General features: G+C 36.3%; 1 protein-coding gene across 1 annotated transcript in view; it reads left to right on the forward strand.

The window, feature by feature from the left end:
* Window positions 1-22,106, forward strand: part of LOC115576153 (obscurin) — an 82,048-nt gene that overhangs the window by 35,014 nt on the left and 24,928 nt on the right. The window contains exons 3-4 of the mRNA XM_030408624.1: window positions 19,039-19,103; window positions 21,324-21,635. Of these exons, the coding sequence (XP_030264484.1) occupies window positions 19,039-19,103; window positions 21,324-21,635 (377 nt within the window). The remainder of the gene's footprint in view (window positions 1-19,038; window positions 19,104-21,323; window positions 21,636-22,106) is intronic.

The following is a 22,106-nucleotide window of genomic DNA, read 5'->3' on the forward strand; positions in this document are numbered from 1 at the left end:
ATTTTGTTTATATGAGGTGGACCCTGCCACCTTTCTAGCTTTAAACAATGTTCTGGGGACCTTATTTTCCTCTTAGAACAGCTTGTTTATCCAGTGATGGAAAAAATAAATATGTCTGAGATTGTATTATTCCCTAATTAATATTGTCAATATCATTTTTATAATTAAGTTCTACAAAACCACATAATGCCCCTTTAAGGTGCTGTGCTCAATATTGGTGTTGACTTTTACAGTATAAGAGGCTTCATTAGAGGATTTAATAAGAACAATTCACATTATGCTAGAAAAACAAAACAAAGCGTACAAAAATTGCATTCTTAAATTGATTTTATTTATCAATTTGTAAAACAACCTCTCTTTGATCTGAATCTATTCAATGAATAAAACGTATCTCATGCCAGTGTGGTAAGGTTTTGGTAACTGCTTGTGTCACTGTGACTACTACAGTAGTAGCTGGGGTTACAGCACCGTGTAACACACCATAACAAAAACCATGTAGGCCTAATCATACAGCTCAACAATAACATGTGCCCTGAGAAAAATAACAGTGTTCTTAACCTAAATGAACATACTAAATGTCACAATTATAAAACCTCATTCAGTTCAATACAATTGCTCTGCGATATGTTTAGTGTTTGTCGACCCTGTTACACTGTTAATGTAACTGGTAATTCGTGAAGCAAGACTGGTGTCGTATTTCATTATACTGAGAAGTGTTCCCATTATCATGTCCACCACATGTAGGATTTGGCATCTACTTTATTTACTTTATTGCAAACAATTCATACAGCTTGTACACGTTTACATTTTGAGGTCATATAAGAAAAATACTGTGCATAATTTTAATAATTTTAAAAGCAATGAAAATCAATGTCAGTCTTTCATTTGTAACATAACAAAACCTCACAAATACAATATTATGTCTTCGCTGACACTGCAGAGTGGCACACATATATTCATTACATTAATAAAGTTGTTGAAAAGCATTTATCACATGTTGCGTATTCAAAAATAACATATTTCTGTCATTTTAAAAATGTGAATTCATAAAAAACAAACAAAAAATACTCACACTGTTCTGTGGGTTTTTGAATTTTTAAAACCAAAATTAAGCAGACTTGTTGTATTGTGCATGGCACAGAAGGGTGTGACAGCTACACTGTGGCTTAGGTTTTTGTATTATCGTGTCTCACTGTGGGAGGCCACAGTGATCCCCACACTTACAAAAACATCACAGGAGGACTTTATACTGTAAGGGAAAGGCGTATGTAAATACTTATACGTGATAATAAACAGTCAGCCAGACTTAATTAAAATCCTGTATATGATGTAGTTTAAAGACTTAAATGACTGAGCAGCGTTGTTATATCACTGATAGGGCCACTGCCTGTACTGCCTTTGGGTGAAATGCGTATCAAATATTTATCATCCTGTCAGAAATAGATGCATAATGAATTGTATAACTGTATGTGTATTTGTTTCATTAATAGTAAAGCTTTTTTTTACTTCCAGAAATGTATTAAAAAAATTACCATCTTGAATAAACATGAGATAAAAACTCCTCAATCCATTCCCAAAATGTGAACCAAACATGACTGAAATTAAAAGATGAACTGCTGTTAAAAGTGACGGCATACAGTGTGTGTTGTGAACACCAGCGTGCAGGGTGGAGTTTTTGTACGGAGTAATATCACAGTGTACTATAACAACCACAGTAATATATCCTGTGACAAAAACCTCAGTCCACCTAGAGGGAAATGTGGTGCTGATACAGAAAACAAGGTCAAACACATGTCCAACATCATAGTAAAGATGCTTGACAATATTGCGATGTCATAAAGGATATAAGGGACATAAGATTACATGTTAAACAGTATCTTTGACTCACAGGAGACTGCAAATACTCAAAAGGTAAAAAGACTAAACATCTACAGCTAAGCTAGCAGCTCCGTGAGGCTGTAGTTATAGCACAGTGGAAGCTCCGTACTTGCTCACCATGACAATAAAAACGTACTAGTGTTAAGTATATAAAACTTTTACCTTGTTCACATCTTAGTTTAACATGTACAGTATTAAAGTATTTTACTAAAAAACGTAAAGTTTCATCATCTGTGTTGGAAGAAAATTTGGAAGTCACCAGAATTCATCATCTGGTGACCATGAACGCCTGTAAAAAATGTCATCCCAAACCATCAAATAGCTGTTGAAATATTTTAGTCCAAACTAAAGCGGTGGACAGACCTTGGAGCCAGGGTATGACTACATATCACCAAAGTGGGACAAATGCAATTTTCAAAAACAGGGGTAGAATTCATTAAATTCAAATGGAGAAAGTGCAGAATTGTGTTTCATTGGTGCTCCTTCTGGATACATACAGTACAACAGCACACTACATCAGGTAGAGGTTTTTGTATGACTACATGACACTGTGTATGGAGTGGCAGCCACAGTGATATGCTGTCATACAAAAACCTCCCCTGACCTGAACTGAAGCAAAAAGTCACTCCATCACAAGAATAAGAGAAGATCGGGTCCTAACAGTCACTCTGAAGAAAAGCTTATATTTAACAGAGCTGCGGAAGAATAAAATGCATTTATGTGGAATTGTATTTGTATGTACGTTTGTTTGTTTTTTTTAGTTATAAATTATAACATCTCAGAATATTTTTCATTTGCTTTGCATTAGGCAGAGATCATACCTTCACATACTGGCAAACAAATGTGAAAAGACACGTGTGAGAACTTTTTAAAACCTTATTTTAAAGGAAATTAACTTATTTTAAATGAAATATGACTAATGTTTTGGATGATGTGCCTGTTTTATAACATTAATACATTAAAAAGTCAAAAAGAATAATAATTAAAAAAGAACAATGATCATGTAATGTTTGCACCACTGATTCCTTTCACATGAATAGCTCTCAGAGTTAAACTTATATGAACAACACCACATTTAAAGTAACAGCATTAGTGTGTCATGATAGCCAGTGTGCAGAGACAAGTTTTTGTATGGACCTGTATCACAGTGATGCTTATAGTGGCAGCGGCCACAGTGATACATCCTTTGACAAAAACCTCTTTCCGCTGAGAGGGAAATGTGATGCTGAGACACAAAACAAATAGGTGAGATATGTGTTCAACAAAACTCTGAGAGCAAAAATGTTTTAAACATTGACAGTAATGACTAAATTAGAGAGCTTAATGGTAAAACAGGCATCATGTCAGGCAAAGGTTTTTGTATGAGTGTGTGACACTGTGTACGACGGCAACCACAGTGATATGTGGTAATACAAAAACCTGACACAAAGTCACAGTGCCACATAAAGAGAAGGTGTTTAAAAAAACCATGCCATTTCCAAAATGTATCAAGACACTGGGAGGTATATTAAATTCAAGAATAGTTGAACGGAAAACTGAATTTATCTGGGGGAAAAAAAAGAGAAAAGTTGACATATCAGAAAAACTCTTCTTTGTATTCACTTGCTTTTTATCAGTCAATATAATAATTTCACACCCTGACAAATATGGTTTCATAGCTTGATCGTGAATTTGTACTGGAATATAGTGAATACTCCGGCTTAGTACAAAGAAAACAAAATACTGACCTCACGCTACACCAAGACAGGGTTTTTATATGCCTGTGTGACACTGTGTGGGGTGACAACCACCGTGATATGTGGTAATACAAAAACCTCTCCACAACTGAACTACCATCATCTACTCAGCCTCATGCTGATGGAAAGTCAGTGAAGTTTCGTGGTCCACAAAATATTTATGGGGCTTCACAGAAAAACAGTGCTGCAGCGTAAATAATAATTCAAAAAGAACAATGATTATGTAAATTATGCACCGCTGATTCCTTTCATATGAATATAGTTCCACGTTAAACTAGTATGGAAAAACAGCACATTTAAAGTAACAGCAGAAGTGTGTCATGATAGCCAGTGTGCAGAGACAAGTTTTTGTATTGACTTGTATCACAGTGATGCTTATAGCAGCGACGGCCACAGTGATACATCCTTTGACAAAAACCTCTTTCCACTGAGAGAGAAATGTGATGCTGAGACACAAAACAAATAGGTGAGATATGTGTTCAACAAAACTGTAAGTGAGAGCAGATATGTTTTAAACATTGACAATAATAACTAAAGTAGAGAGCTTAATGGTAATACAGGTATCATGTCAGGCAAAGGTTTTTGTATGAGTGTGTGACACTGTGTACGACGGCAGCCACAGTGATATGTGGTAATACATAAACCTGTCACAAAGTCACAGTGCCTACATAAAGAGAAGGTATTTAAAAAAAACATGCCATTTCCAAAATGTATCAAGACACTGGGAAGTGTAATAAATTCAAGAATAGTTGAAGGGAAAATAGCATTTATCTAGGGAAAAAAAAGACAAAAAGGGAAAGTTGACAGATCAGAAAAACTCTTTGTCTTTACTTGCTTTGTATCAGTCAGTATAATAATTTCACACCCTGACAAATATGGTTTCATAGCTTGATCGTAAATTTGTACTGGAAAATAGTGACTACTCCTACTTAGTACAAAGAAAACAAAATACTGACCAACACATTAATACAAAAACCTCTCCACAACTGAACTACCATCATCTACTCAGCCTCATGCTGATGGAAAGTCAGTGAAGTTTCGTGGTCCACAAAATATTTATGGGGCTTCACAGAAAAACAGTGCTGCAGCGTAAATAATAATTCAAAAAGAACAATGATTACGTAAATTATGCACCTCTGATTCCTTTCATATGAATATAGTTCCACGTTAAACTAATATGGAAAAGCAGCACATTTAAAGTAACAGCAGTAGTGTGTCATGATAGCCAGTGTGCAGAGACAAGTTTTTGTATTGACTTGTATCACAGTGATGCTTGGGGTAGCGGCCACGGTTACATACTATGATTCGTTGCTCGGTATCACAGCGCAGGATAGCGACCACAGTGATATGTGATGTGACAAAAACCTCTTTCCATCGAGAAGGAAATATGGTGCCAATACAGCAAACAAGTAGGTGAGATATGTGTTCAAAAACCTCTTATTAGGAACGACAGAGATGTTTAAAGACAATCTCATACAAAGAGTTGAGTCTCGACATTATGTGCTTAAATGTAATAACATTTCCTCACCACGCAGGACACCATGTAAATATTCACAGGGTAAAAATGAGATTACCACCAAAGAAAAATGTCCTTTTATGGTTTCATAGTTTTATTGTAAAATTGGAATATAGTGAATAGTCCCGCTTAGGACAAAGACAACAAAATACTGACAGCACGCCACAACAAGACAGGGTTTTGTAAGCCTATGTGACACTGTGTGGGGTGGCAACCACAGTGATATGTGGCAAAACAAAAACCTCTCCACAACTGAAACTTAGCCTCATGCCTATGGAAAGTCAGGTGAAGTTTCATGGTCCTAAATATATTTCTGGGGCTTTACAGCAAAACAGCGCTGCAGCGTTTTCCTGAACAACTGAAGTAGATTGGACAAAAAAATCCCAAAAACAAACAAAAAAATTAAAAACTGGTATAAAACAAATATCCAGAAGCTCAAAGTGATTTTAAATTATGTTTTACACTAAAGCTGGAACACTGCTAAGCTAAAAAATGTTAGCATGCTCCCTCGCTGAAGTTGGTGCATGAGCTCCACCGCCTGTCGAGGGTGTACATTTTGTCTTTTAATATTTATTTGGGACATCGGGGCTACTGGAGACTTGGACTATATCGGCTGAGCTGTGTGGAGCCATGTTATGTGTTTTTCTGTTGTGTTTTTTAGGTTTTAGAACATGTCTCCATCGTATTTCAGGAGAACACTGCAATGCTGATTTTTTTTTTTTTTTGTCTGTGAAGCTCCGGAAATGTTTTTTGGACTACGAAACTTCACCAAACTTTCGGCATCAACATGGGGGTGATTAAATGATGACTGAATCTTCATTTTCTGAAGAATTTATCCTTTAACCATTAGTTATCAAAATAAATACAATTAATTGACACAATTAAATAAAGTTTTACACAGAGACACTCGTACCGTTAAACTACAGTTAACAACCATTTCTGCTGTAGGTCACCGAACATTTGGATGGTATTGCCTGAAAAATTATACTTGATATGAAATATGTATCCTCCATGTCAGAATCTATTAATCTTGTCTGAGAAACTGCCTTTGTTTCAGTGGTGCACATAACCATCAGAAATTTAAAAAATAATATTAATAAACACAATTAAAATGCCAGTAAATGACTAAATGACAAAGTAATAAATAATCATTAAAAAAGAACAATGATCATGTAAATTTTGCATTGCTGATTCCTTTCATATGAATGTAGCTCTCAATGTTAAACTAATAGGAAGAACACCTCATTTAAAGTAACTGCTAATGTAGTAAATGCGTCATGATAGCCAGCATGCAGAGACAAGTTTTTGCATGGACTTGCATCACAGTGATGCTTGGGGTAGCGGCCACAGTGATATATCCTTTGACGAAAACCTCTTTAAGCTGAGAGAGAAATGTGATGCTGAGACAAAAAACAAAAAGGTGAGATATGTGTTTTAACAAAACTGTTAGTGGGAGCAGAGATGTGTTTAAACACTGACAATAATGAGTTCTTCCATCGAGGGTTTTATTAGGACTTTATGAGCTTAAAAGTGATACACACAGGACATCACGTTAATAGGCACAAGGTAAAAATGTGATTAAGAAAATTATTGTTTCATAGTGTTACTGTAAAAAGGAACTAAAAAAAGTAAATATGTTTGAGTACATAGAGTAGAAAACACTGACAAAGGCATCATGTCAGGCAAAGGTTTTTGCATGAGTGTGTGACACTGTGTATTGGGGTGGCCACATTGATATGTGGTAATACAAAAACCTGTCACAAAGTCACAGTGCCTGAAGAAGTAGAGGAGGTATTTATAAAGCCCTGCCATTTCCAAAATATATTAATAGACTGGGATGTGTATTCAATTCAAGAACAGTTGAAGGGAAAACTGCATTTATCTGTAGAAAAAAAAGAGAAACAGGAAAACTGACTGATCAGAAAAAACTCTTCTTTGTCTTCACTTGCTTTGTATCAGTCAAGATAATAATTTCACACCCTGACAAACACAAAAACAAGGGGTGTGTGACTGCTAATGGTTAATTTGATGTCAAGCTCTTTGAGGTACATTTTGAATGTCAGCTCATAATTTCAGCTTGCATTATGCAGATCTTATCACAAAACTACTATTTCTCTCCATAATCAGTTTAACCCATAATTTTACACGCACTTCTAAACCAAGACACTCACAGTGTTCAGATAAAGGTGATACCCATTTGGTCACCCAGCCTTTGGATGATATGCCTGACATGAAAAATATATCCTCCTGTCTAAACCTCTTGATTTTGTTTTACAAATGTTTGTTACTCATTCAAACATTTTTTTTATTTCTTATTTTTCATTGTATCTTCACCGTAATAATGAAGAAACTTTTCAGGTCTGTAAAACATGAACAAATGATTATTTTTTTTCTTCATAAAAACAATAAAAAGGGAAATGCTGATTTGTCCCATATGATTACATCTTAACATTACTTGTTAAACTTAAAAAAAAAACAAATAAATAAAAAACACACACAAGTGAGAGCATTTGTGGATCATGATAGCCGTCATGCATCATGGAGTTTTTGTATTGAGTCATATCACAGTGCAGGATAGCAACCACCGTGATATGTGGTAATACAAAAACCTCTCCACAACTGAACTATCATCTTCTACTCAGTCTCATGCTGATGGAAAGTCAGGTGAAGTTACGTGGTCCACAATATATTTCTGGGGCTTCACAGTGAAGCAGCGCTGCAGCATAAATAATAATTCAAAAAGAACAATGATTATGTAAATGATGCACCGCTGATTCCTTTCATATGAATATAGTTCCACGTTAAACTAATATGAAAAACAGCACATTTAAAGTAACAGCATTAGTGTGTCATGATAGCCAGTGTGCAGAGACAAGTTTTTGTATGGACCTGTATCACAGTGATGCTTCTGGCTGGGGCCACAGTGATATATCCTATGACAAAACCTCTTTCAGCTGAGAGGGAAATGTGATGCTGAGACACAAACAAATAGGTGAGATATGTGTTCAACATAATTGTAAGTGAGAGCAGAAATGTGTTAGGACACTGACAGTAATGAGTTCTTCCATAAAGCACTGTATTAGGACTTTATGAGCTTGAAAGTACTACACACAAGGACATCGTGTTAATACACAAGGTAAAAATGTGATTAAGAAAAATGTATGATGTTTATTTATGGTTTCATAGTATTACTGTAAACAGGTAGTGACAAAAGTAAATAATCTTGAGTACAAAGAGTAGAAAACACTGACAAAGGCATCATGTCAGGCAAAGGTTTTTGTATGAGTGTGTGACACTGTGTACGACGGCGGCCACAGTGATATGTGGTAATACAAAAACCTGGCACAAAGTCACAGTGCCTAAAGAAATAGATAACCTGCTTTGTGTCAGTCAAGTTAATAATTTCACACCCTGACAAACACACAAAACAAGATATGTGTGACTGCTTATGGTGAATTTGACGTCAAGCTCTTTGAGGTATGTTTCGAGTGTCAGCTCTTGATCATAATTTCGGCATGAAAACAAAACTACTATTTCTATCCATAATCGGTTTAAGCCATAATTTTACACGTGCCTCTAAAACAAGATACTCACAGTGTTCAGATAAAGGTGATAAACATTTGTGTAAGGGTCACCTAGCCTTTGGATGATGTGCCTGACATGAAAAATACATCCTCCTGTCCGAGCCTCTTGATTTTGTTTTACTATATAGTAGCTTTGTTACTCATTCAAATTAGGGTGCCTTCTGTTTGTGGTTTTACAACACTACATCATTGACAATATTTCTACATTAGTCTTATTTATTTCTCATCATCACCATAATTATAATAAGACCCTTTTCAGGAGTGTAAAACATGATCCAATTTTTTTTTTTACTTTTACTTTTTTTGAAAAACAATTAACAGAAAATAGCTGATTCTTTCCATACGATTAGATTTTAACATTACTTGTTAAACTTATATGAAAAAAACAAAAAACACAAGTATGAGCATTTGTGCATCACGACAGTCATCATGCAGGGTGGAGTTTTTGCATTGAGTTATATCACAGTGCAGTATAGCGGCCACAGTGATATATGATGTGACAAAAACCTCTTTCCACTGAGAAGGAAATATGGTGCTGATACAGGAAACAAGTAGGTGAGATATGTGTTCAAAAACCTCTTATTAGGAACGGCAGAGATGTTTAAAGACAATCTCATACAAAGGGTTGAGTCTCGACATCATGAGCTTAATGTAATTGAAGTTTCCTCACCACACAGGACATCATGTAAATGCTCACAGGGTAAAAATGTTCTTTCATGGTTTCATAGTTTTGTTGTAAAATTGTACTGGAATTTACAACAAAATAAATAAAATACTGACCTCACGCTACGCCAAGACAGGGTTTTTGTATGCCTATGTGACACTGTGTGGGGTGACGGCCACAGTGATACGTGGTAATACAAAAACCTCTCCACAACTGAACTACCATCATCTACTCAGCCTCATGCTGATGGAAAGTCGGGTGAAGTTTCGAGGTCCACCAACTATTTCTGAGGCTTCACAGCAAAACAGCGCTGCAGCTTAAATAATAATTCAAAAAGAACAATGATTATGTAAATTATGCACCGCTGATTCCTTTCATATGAACATAGCTCCACGTTAAACTAATATGAAAAACAGCACATTTAAAGTAACAGCATTAGTGTGTCATGATAGCCAGTGTGCAGAAACAAGTTTTTGTATGGACCTGCATCACAGTGATGCTTAAAGCGGCGCAGTGATATATCCTATGATCCGTTGATTCGTCGTACCACAGTGTAGTATAGCGGCCACATTGATATATGATGTGACAAAAACCTCTTTCCACCGAGAAGGAAATATGGTGCCAAGACAGGAAACAAGTAGGCAAGATACATGTTCAAAAAGCTTTTATTAGGAACGGCAGAGATGTTTAAAGATGATCTTATACAAAGGGTTGAGTCTTGACATCATTAGCTTAAATGTAATAAAGTTTCCTCACCAAGCATGACATCATGTAAATATTCACGGGGTAAAAATGGGATTATCACCAAAGAAAAAGGTTCTTTTATGGTTTCATAGTTTTATTGTAAAATTGTCCTGGAATATAGTGAATAGTCCCGCTTAGTACAAAGACAACAAAATACTGACAGCACGCCACATCAAGACAGGGTTTTTGTACGCCTATGTGACACTGTGTGGGGTGGCAACCACAGTGATATGTGGTAATACAAAAACCTCTTAACAACTGAACTATCATCATCTACTCAGCTTCATGCCGATGGAAAGTGAAGTTTCGGGGTCCACAAAATATTTCTGGGGCTTCACAGCGAAACAGCACTGCAGCGTTCTCCTGAACAACTGAAGTTGATCGGACAAAAACCAAACAAACAAACAAAAACAAACAAACAACAAATACGAGTATCCGGAAGCTCAAAGTGATTTGAAATTATGTTTTACATAACTTACTAAAGCTGGAACACTGCTACCCAAAAAAATGTTAGCATGCTTCCCCGCTGAAGTGGGTACATGAGCTCCACCGCCTGTCGAGGGTGATGACTGAATATTCATTTTCGGATGAACTTATCCTTTAGGCATTAGTCATCAAAATAAATACAATTAAATGTACTTTTACACCAAGATATTCATACTGGCAACAACCATTTGTGCTATAGGACACACAACCTTTGGGTGATATCCTGAAAAAATATATTTGATATGAAATATGTATCCTCCATGTCAGAATCTATTAATTTTGTCTAAGCAACTGCCTTTTTTCAGTGATGCACACAACCATAACAAATGAAAAAAATAAATATTAATAAAAACATGACTAAATGAAAATAATGAAAAAAAATAAATCATAATTAAAAAATAACTTTTTGCACTGCTGATTCCTTTCATATGAATAGATCTCAACGTCAAACTTATACAAAAAAAACATAGTTAAAGTCGCAGCATTTGTGTGTTGTGACAGCCAGCGTGCAGAGTAAAGTTTTTGTATGGACTGCTATCACAGTGCAGTATATAGCAGCGGCCACAGTGATATATCCTGTTACAAAAACCTCTTTCCACCGAGAAGGAAATGTGGTGCTGATAAAGGAAACAAGTAGGTGAGATAAGTGTTCAACAAAACTCTTATTAGGAACAGCAGAGATGTTTCAAGATGGACAGCTATCTTTTGTTATTCGAGGGGTTGTGTGAGGACGTCATGATCTTAAAACTGATTCTGTTTTCTTTCCACCAAGGACATCATATGAATATCACAAAATAAAAATGGGATTATCAAAAAGTAGAATGTTGTTTTATGGTTTCATAGTTGTGCTGTAAAAAGGAACTGAAATAAACCAATACTCCTGCCAAGTACAAAGAGTAGAAAATAGTGACCACGCACCATGTCAAGAGAGGGTTTTTGTATGCGTATGTGACACTGTGTGGGGGCAGCCACAGTGATATGTGGTAATACAAAAACCTCTAGACAACTGAACTGAGGCACTGTGCACCCAGGACACAATATGTATGATCATAACTGTGGAGCCTGTTTTATAACGTGAATAAATGAAAAAGTTAAAACTAATAATAGTTAAAAAGAACAATGATTATGTAACTTTTGCACTGCTGATTCCTTTCATATGAATAGATCTCAACGTTAAACGACATTCAAAGCAACAGCATTAGTGTGTTATGATAGCCAGCATGCAGAGACGAGTTTTTGTATGGACCTGTATCACAGTGATGCGTATGGTAGCAGCCACAGTGATACATCCTATGACAAAAACCTCTTTCCACTGAGAGGGAAATGTGATGCTGAGACACAAAACAAATAGGTGAGATATGTGTTCAACAAAACTGTAAGTGAGAGCAGATATGTTTTAAACTGACAATAATAAGTTCTTCCATCGAGGGTTTTATTAGGACTTTATGAGCTTAAAAGGAATACACACAGGACATCACATTAATATGCACAAGGTAAAAATGTGATTAAGAGAAATGTATGATATTTATTTATGGTTTTTATAGTATTACTGTAAAGGGTGCTGAAAAAAAGTAAATACTCTTGAGTACAAAGAGTAGAAAACACTGACAAAGGCATCATGTCAGGCAAAGGTTTTTGTATGAGTGTGTGACACTGTGTACGACGGCGGCCACAGTGATATGTGGTAATACAAAAACCTGTCACAAAGTCACAGTGCCTAAAGAAATAGAGAAGGTATTTACAAAAACATGCAACTTCTAAAATGTATTAAGACACTGGGAGGTGTATTCAATTCAAGAATAGTTGAAGGGAAAATTGCATTTATCTGGGGAAAAAAATAGAAACAGGAAAATTGACACTCTTCTTCGTCTTCACTTGCTTTGTATCAGTCAAGATAATAATTTCACACCCTGACAAACACACAAAACAAGAGAAGTGTGACTGCTTATGGTTAATTTGATGTCAAGTTATTTCAAAGATGTTTTTAATTTACTGGTTGGAGATTGTTCTGGTGTTGTGTCAAAGTCAGTTCCCCTGTTAATGTGTGTCGCCCCTTACCAAAGGCACTTGAGATGGTTCAAAACAGGCATACTTTCTACTTAATCAGTGCACAGCAAAACCTGCCTACTTGCCAATACAAGCAAGTGTTTGACTCTGCCTTTTCATTCCACTGAGATCGGAGCTTCTAGGTCAAATTGGGATTCTTACGGTTGTGTTTTGCTTCAGACAGTGGCCAGGCTTGCAAGTGGTAGCCACGTTGTTAACGCTGTCTTTGCGATTGTGATGCCAACAGTAAAACCACAGAGAAATTGTGGAGAAACTACACAATTGTTTTAACCCATAATTCAAAATGTATTTCTGCGCTAAGACACTCAACAGTTAAACCAAAGGCCTTTTTCAGCGGTGTGCATAACATAAAACAATGGAAACGCAAATACTAATATCACTTGATAATATGTTGACATTACTTTCAAATCAATATGAAAAGCAGAGTTAAAGTAACAGCATGTGTGTGTCATGATAGCCAGTGTGCAGAGTGAAGTTTTTGTATGGACATACATCATAGTGCAGTACAGCAACCACAGTGATATATCATGTGAGAAAAACCTCTTTCACCTGAGAGGGAGACACCGTTGATGGTCCTGATACAGACAGACATTAGGAGGTGAGACTGATTTCTGCTGTATGTGTCCAACAAAACTCTTCTTGAGAAAAGATTAAGGATTGACAAGGATCCGTTCATATGTAAAGGTTTGTGTTAGGACACTTTGGGCATAACAGTGATACAGTTTCCTTCCCCTGACCTGTGGAAGTTCATCTCAATATTAAAGCTAAAATGTGATTATTAAAAAACGAAACGGCAAAAATGTTTTACATGAGAACAAAGTGTTAAATGACTTCATAGATTTACTGTAAAAAACAAACAAACATAGTAATTACAGTGCAAAATACTAACAATGCACTATATCATCCGGAGGTTTTTGTATGAGTATCTGACACTGTGTACCCGGGGGGTGGCCACAGTGATATATAGTCATACAAAAACCTGCTAAACTGAACTGAGGCGCAAAGTCACTGTGCTGACAAGAACAATAGATTTTAATTCCAAAAGCAAGCAACTTCCCACATTTACAAAGTGATATTCAGGACTAAACTATTTCTGTCCACTTACAGTTAGTTTGATGGTTAATTGGTTAATTGAAGTATATTTGTATATGTGAGTCAGTGGTCACGAATTGATAGTCCAAGTGTTTATCAAATAACTATTATCTGCTACCCATAACTTTAAATATTCTATATTGACACACACATCCACTGTTTGAACTATTTACCAATGGACTTAAAGTAGGGATACTATCAAAAGAGAAATGAAAATGTGCGTACATTTTGGACTTGTGGTTATCAACATCCTGACTGGTTAATATTTATGTAACGCAGAGGAAACAATCCTCACCACAACAGGTGCTTCCTCATCCAGCCAACCAACTGAAACGTTAGACTGAGAGCTCAACTGAAAGGCTCTGACACCAGCACTGATCGTACATGATGATAATGACTGCAGGCCAAAGAAACTGGATTTGACATGTCTTTAACATAGGTGTGATTGGCAAAGGACAAAAAAGCAGGAAAATATACGGCTCCACTATGTCTCTCTTTACATTTATTTTTTCCGTTTTTGGCTTGGATTCTTAGAACAGTGTTTCCCCTAGACGATTTTGTAGCAGCGGTGCTCTGAGTCCGTAACCTAGCAACACTAGGGGGGTCCAGGGGCTACCCCCCGGAAAAAAATAATGTAGAAATAGTGTAGAAGTTGACATTGCTGCTTAACAATATGTTAACCTCTTGAGCATTAGAGAACTTTTTTCACCATTACTTTCTTTATTATCATATATTTTTTATGGAAACAGAATCTGTTTCAGAAGTCACTGGGCCACATGACATGGAAGTTATTGAGAAAAAAATAATCTCTGCACATTAATATTCATATAAAATAGAGAAAGCACTAAAGTACAATAAAAAGAGCTGTGTCTTATTCGTCCAGTTTGCTACAATCTGCTGCTGGTTTGGAGTCACTGGGTCACATGTCATGGAAGGAATCGAAAAAAATGCAATTATTTTGCATTAATATATTTGTGCTAAGTAATTTAATGCGGTCCCTAAATCAGTTTCCAGCGATTCAGCGCGAGGCTCTGGGAGGTGAGCTAACCGTCCTTTTGCTGCTGACACTGGGCGAACCTCAGTATGTCGCAGCAGGACCCAAGTGAATATCCGCCAAATATCCAACGATATGAGATATGAGTCGCCTGTTGCAGCCTTTGAATAGGATGACGAGGATTTCAGTCACTCAACCTAAAACGGTGACTTGTAGAAATGATACAAATAGCAGTAATGACAATAATAATCGATTTCAAGATAACTTAGGGTGTAGTGCTTTCACTGTGTGCAACTTAAATTTGCCATTCGCCTGTGATATTAAACCTACAAAAATCATGTCTTTTTTTTTTAAATTTGCGGCGGTGCTGAAAATGCCTCAGTAGAATGCATATAGGGGAAACGCTGACACATCAGATAACCTTCCACAACGATTGCAGGCTCTTTGGTGGAGCTCTGCTTTGAATTAAGTTCCATGGTGACAAATGAATGGACTACTTGCGAAGTGATATGAGGACATTAATCAGAGGCACAACAAACATTGAGCAGTGAGCAGTCATTATGTTTACCAAAACCAGACCCATGCATTACGCAACCCCCCCTCGGCATACAGCTGGAAGGAGCCAGGATTTGAACCAGCGACCTTTCGATTTCTACACAACCCGCTGTACCTCCTTAGCTACAGCCACTCCATAAATTATCAAACAAGGTTTAACATGAGGAGCAAAGGGAGACAATGGTTGCAGCAGAGTTGGGAAACAAGGACGGTGGACTAGTCAGCCACTGGTGCAGCAATCAAAATAAATATTTGGCATCCACAAAAGGTCATTTTAGCAGAATTGGTTCCAGAAATATATCTGGTTAGAATTATTAAGTACAAAAGAGAATTTTGTTTTGCATGTATACAATTTGGCAAGGACCCAAATAACCATAGGTGTCATATGGATGGCTTGAAATGTTCAGGTTAAAAAAATTTGAAGACCACACTTTTAAAGAAGATGACTGACAAAGAGTACCTGATAGCATTGGCTCAAGGGTAGTAGGGTACAGGGAGATGCCACTCAAGAGCTCCACACTGGAAAATAAATGTAGGTGTTGGATGATTATCTTGGGAGTCCTGTCAGGAAAAGCTTTTTAGTAAAATAAAACAAAAAATGATGACATCTCTTGGCCATGAGGAAAGTAAGGCAAAGTGATGAATTGAAATGAAATGAAAACAAAGAGAATTTTGTAGAATGCACAAACTTTCTATTTCAGTTTGCAGCAGCATCACAGTCTGCCCTTGAATGTTCAATCTGAGAAATCTGAGAAATCTGTACTTGAGCTACATCCTGCGGTGGAGACATTTTCACAAACAGCCTGGTGTTAAATAAGCTCTCTGCCCTCATCTTGTGTTTATAGAGCATAAAGAAGTCCACAGCTGTTGGTCTTTTAGAAACATTTTTCACTTTACTTTTCACTAGACAGCACTCAGGAAGGTATGTGGACGACTGAGACTGCAGAGAATCTCAATGAGAAAAGCTCAGGCATGTTGCAGTAATGACACTGAAAAGACAACTGAGTCACGAATAAGCAGAAGAAGAGAATGGAGGTCTATGTTGTAGAATCTCTCTGTGAGCGAGTTCGAACCTCCGAGCACTGCAAAACAAAGCTGTTCTTGCCTCCTTGATTGTATGCTCAGCAAGTGATTCTCTATTATAAAGGCTACGTTTATGAGTGGAATTCAAGCCTTCAGTCCAAACTTTGAAAACTCTCTGTCCGAAGAGTGCCTTGATGAAATTGCAAACCACTACACGCATACATACAGTCATGTTCAGAAGATGGTTGCCAAGAACTACCTGAAGCATAAAAACATTCCCGAAACACAAACTGTGTCTAAACTGCTCAAGCCACTTGACTGTTCATGCTGTATTAACAGTTTGCAGCTGCAGCTCATTCAACACCATTCAATTCAATGGTCACATTTTAAGAACCTTGGCGATCCTCTCAATTGAAAAAATGTGCTGGGGTGAGCATGCTACTATGCAACAACAATGTTGATTTTCACAACAGACGGTTAACAATGTTCACCAGTGTGTTAGCATGTTAGCTTTTTGGACTGAAGTACACACGTGCCAGTCACTTTTTTTTGCACGTGTTTAAACGTGATTTGACGCGACGTGGCATGGCGTGACCCGAGGAGCTTGATGGGACGGACCAGATCAAGAATGCATGTGGCTGCCAGCTGGATTGAAAGAGTTACAGAAAAAAACCCAGAAGAATACACCAATAACCTGAGTAAAACAGATTTTATTTGACCAATCAATCAACACTATTACTTTTTTTTGTGTTTATAAGACCTATGTGCAAAGATGAGTAATGCTGTCATTATTGATGCTGTTGGTGACACCAACGTTGTTTTCAGTGTGCACTGTCAACAGTAGGCTAATGCTTTCAGATGTGAAAAGGTGCACTGTCACTAATTAACATTCAGTTTTCAACCGTGTCAAGGAGCGCTGTCTCACATTAAAGGTGCACTATGCAGGTTTAGGGAAAAGATTTTAATCAGGAGAGAGAGATCTTGACTGACTTTGTATGCCTAAACCAACTAAATAAACAAACACTCTATTTTTTCATCACTGAATAACTGAATAAACATTATAGGACAACACAGTTTCATACTGTTTTACCTTCAAACTATGTTACGAAGACCTTATTTTCCTATGAGAACAGCTTGTTTATTCAGTTATGGAAAAGATATTGGATATTTCTGAGTTTGTAATATTATCTAGTTAGTATTGTTAATATTAAAATTCTGCTTTTGAATTTCTTCACCAAAACTACATAATGCCCATTTAATGTCAAATTATTCATCTGTGTAAACGTGCGTCACCGAACAAATGACCTTTACGACTTCTGCAGTAGAGTAATTTAGGCGTCAGCGGTACAATGCATTTGCTTATGCTGGTTTGTTATGCTGTATGCTTTTACTTCTTTCACTCACTACAGACATTTCAGAATGCAACATCTAATTGGGATTTGCTTTGGGATGATATTCCTAAACTTCCCAAACTTCCCGAAAGAGATTACCATTATTAACTGCTTATTGGAAATAAGTTAAACATTATTATCACGTTGGGGTAGTTTTCAATTCTTTTTGAGGTAATTATTGTGGTAATTTTGGGGTAAAAAAATCTCTACTACTACTACCACTACGTACAGTTACCACTAAATATGCAGACCTGTAAAATAAAGTGTGATTTATTATGGTTGTGTTAGATGCAGGAACTGGCGCTGACAGGAGGGTCTGGCAAAGAGGAAGTATTGTCTAACCGTCAGCAAACACACATCATTTTATGTAATCCAGACCACAGGAAATCTCAAGGGAAGTGGTTAATAAATAGTACAGTAGGAATTGCTTTGTCAGTGAAACATGTTTGCTTTTCTTGGTTTAAACAACACAGTATTTGTATTAGAGGCAGATTGTAATATATCACTGTGACGGCTACTTTGACTACTGGGGAAAAGGAACACAAGTCACAGTAACTTCTGGTAAGTAATAATCTAATATATTTTGAGTGGAGACAATTCAATATTTTTCTGTTTTACTATCAAATGTATCTCGGTTTAAACTGCACTTAAACTAGGATGAAATTTAAAGTACAAAAAAATTAGCAGGGTCAATCTTAGATTCACATCGTCGTTAACTAAATAAATACGATTTACTAGAGGATCCAAGCTGTAAAGTATTTTTGTATGAAAGTGCTATTGAGACCTGTCACTGTGCTACTACTTTGACTACTGGGGAAAAGGGACAATGGTGACCGTCACATCAGGTAAAAAAGGCTTCTTTATTCTACATTTTGAAAATGTGATATTTACAGTTTTTAATGTAGTATATTTAGACCTCAACGGCATCTTCAAGGTGGTCGTTTTTGTATGTTGGATGTATTGACATAATACACTGTGACGGTGCTTTTGACTACTGGGGGAAAGGCACAATGGTCACCGTAACATCAGGTAAGCCAATCTAATTTGTATTTCTCTAACGTTAATATTTTGGTTTAAAACCAGTTTTAGTGTTTTTTAGGACTCCAGTTCTGACTCATGTCCTGGGATACTGTATATTAAATATGTTGTGACTAGTCGACGACGAGGAAAACAATTTTTAGTTCTATCTTCTGAATCCTTATTTGCTAAAGCCAAATAAAATGTGTCAGAGAGTATATTGTCATAAAATAAACGACCACGGAGACTGTAGATATCTGGGAGCAGGTTTTTGTATGCAGTGGTTAATAGTTTGTTGAACTGTGACTACGGTTTTGACTACTGGGGAAAAGGCACCATGGTCACCGTCACATCAGGTATGTAATTTTAACATTTACGATTCCAGAATAAAATTCCTGATCAAACTAAGTTTATTTTATCATTTTCATGCAGTCAACTGTTGGTCGTTTATAAGGCGACCTACATTATGTTTGTAGCCGGACAAGAACGTTGTGAAAAGTGCAAAACTCCTTGCAATTAATTTCAGTTGTAAAGAAACTTTAACAATTGGTGGAAATTTTAGTTTGATTTTGACTGTCAGCAACCAAGAAGATTTTTTTGACATGAAACAATGGGATATTACAGTTACAAGTTTTTGTCAGAAGTGTCAATTGACTCTCTTAACTGTGACAACTGGGCTTTTGACTACTGGGGAAAAGGCACCATGGTAACGGTGTCATCAGGTAAGATTTGTACGATCTAAAATTTACAACAGGCTATGTTTTTTACTGTAAAATGTCATGTTTAATTCACTTCAAAAGTCAAGTGTTTAATTCCACACGTAGTGTAAAACGTCAAACAGCAATATTCTCAGTAGGACTTACTGGTTGATATTTATGACCACTGTGTTTGGGGTCATTTTAATGGATTTTAAAACATTGAGTTGAATTAAATGTTGAGGAAGACTTTGTGATTGACACGAGCAGGTGTAGACTTTTCATACTAACAGTTAAGTAGAGTCAACACTGTGCTACTACGATGCTTTTGACTACTGGGGAAAAGGCACCATGGTAACAGTGTCATCAGGTAAGAACTGGACGATTTAAAATTTACAACAGGCTACGTTTTGTATTGTAAAATGCAATGTTTGGGTCACCTCAAAAGTGAAGTGTTTTAATACAGTTTGTAGTGTAAAACTCAAGCAGCAATATTCTCAGTTGGACTCACTGGTGAATATTTATGGCTCGTGTATTTTGGGTCATTTATGTAAGTGGAACTTATAGTATAATGGGTTTAATCAAAACGTTGCAGCTGATCATAGGAAGACGCAGACTTTTAATACTAACAGTTAAGTAGATTTAGCACTGTGCTACTACGGTGCTGCTTTCGACTACTGGGGAAAAGGCACAATGGTAACAGTGTCATCAGGTAAGACTTGCACGATTTAAAATTTACAACAGGCTACGTTTCATATTGTAAAATATAACGTTTAAGTCACTTCTGAAGAAAATAATTTGAATACAGTGTGTAGTGTAAAAAATCAAAGTAATTTTGTCAGAGGGACTCTCGGTGAATCTTTACTGTTGTCTGGTTCATATAAGTGGATTTTATAACTGTGGGTTTAATTAACTGTTAAGGTAAAAAATTTTCACTGCGCACTGGAAGACGTACACTTTTCATACTAAGAGTTAAGTAGATTTAACACTGTGCTACTACAATGCTTTTGACTACTGGGGAAAAGGCACCATGGTAACAGTGTCATCCGGTAAGAATCGTACAATTTAAAATTTACAACAGGCCACGTTTCATTTCGCAAAATGGTATCTTTAAGTTAAATTGTTACTTCTCAGCGTGTCACTTCAAAAGTTAAGTCTTTTAATACAGCGTGTAGTGTAAATAGTCAACTAGCTATACTCTCAGTAGGACCTACTGATAGATATTTATGCCTACAGTATTTTGTGTAATTTAAAGATTTTATAACGTAGTGGCATTAATTCAATGTTGAGGAAGACTTTGCACTTGACATGAATAGATGTAGACTTTTCATACTAACAGCCCAGTAGATTCAGCACTGTGCAGCTGGGCTGCTTTTGACTACTGGGGAAAGGGTACAATGGTTACTGTTTCATCAGGTAAGAACATTCTAAAAAGTTGTATGTAATTGCTGAATTTTACCAAAATAATCAGTTTTTCTTAGATTAACTATGACTGTCATAACTTACAAAAAAAACTTTGATCGTTCAATCTAAAAAAAATTGCTAAAAAAATGTACAAATGAATATTGTCAAAGATGTGCATTTACTGCAATTTACCGATATACGTAGTCTTACAAAAGAATGACCACAAATGATACTATTGAGGGAGGTTGACCTTTGTGCAACAAACATCAAAATAAATGGCAGAGGAAAACATAAAACTGTCTGGAGCGGACTCGAATTTCCCTCACTGCTTTATGTGTTCTGTTACAGTAATGATCAATTCAATTGACTCCTATCTACTTTGACAATTGCTTGGTGAACAATGTCTGTTGTGTTTGATTTTCTGATTATTTTTTTTCTTTTGTGGTACTGTATTTACACGTGTTTTTCTTTTTTTAGCGACTTCAACTCGACCAACTGTGTTTCCCCTGATGCAATGTGGCTCTGGGACTGGAAACACGGTCACTCTTGGCTGTTTTGCAACTGGCTTCACACCCTCCTCACTGACCTATGCATGGACCAAAAATGGGGCTGCCTTGACAAACTCCATTCAGTACCCTCCAGTACAGAAAGGCAACGTCTATACGGGAATCAGTCAAATCCAAGTGCCAAAACAGGACTGGGATCAAAGACAGACTATCCAATGTGCCGTGACACATGCAGCGGGAAATCCACCAGCAGTTACGTTCCAAAAGCCAGGTGAGACTTATGGTGATTATATATTAATACCTTTTTAGTAGTCCATTTAAAATCTTCAAAAATGTGAAGGTTTTCAAATGAAATTTATTAATTATATTATTTATTAATTAAATGTACAACAAGTTGGGTAATGATAACAGATGACAGCGTCATATTTAATTATGTATTATCGGTTAATGAGGTAGAATTTTTTTTTTGAATTTTTTTTTAAAGCTTTAAACGGAATGCACTCCGTAAGAAAGGTTATCAATTTACAATCCTATAAGCGGTGTACTACAAGGCTTCTTCTTGTCACTATTTCTGATAATGATAAAATAAACTTCAGTTGTTTGAATAAAAGAGAACAATAATAATATTAATTTGGCAAGATTAATGTGAAAATGATTAATGCAAAAAAGGATAAAATTATGACATAATAATCATATTAATACTACTACTAATAATAATAATAAGCATAAAAGTTCATCCTGTGGAATTTGTGTT

The sequence above is a fragment of the Sparus aurata genome, chromosome 23 (genome assembly GCF_900880675.1).
Source record: "Sparus aurata chromosome 23, fSpaAur1.1, whole genome shotgun sequence".
In the NCBI taxonomy this organism is placed as follows: domain Eukaryota; kingdom Metazoa; phylum Chordata; class Actinopteri; order Spariformes; family Sparidae; genus Sparus; species Sparus aurata.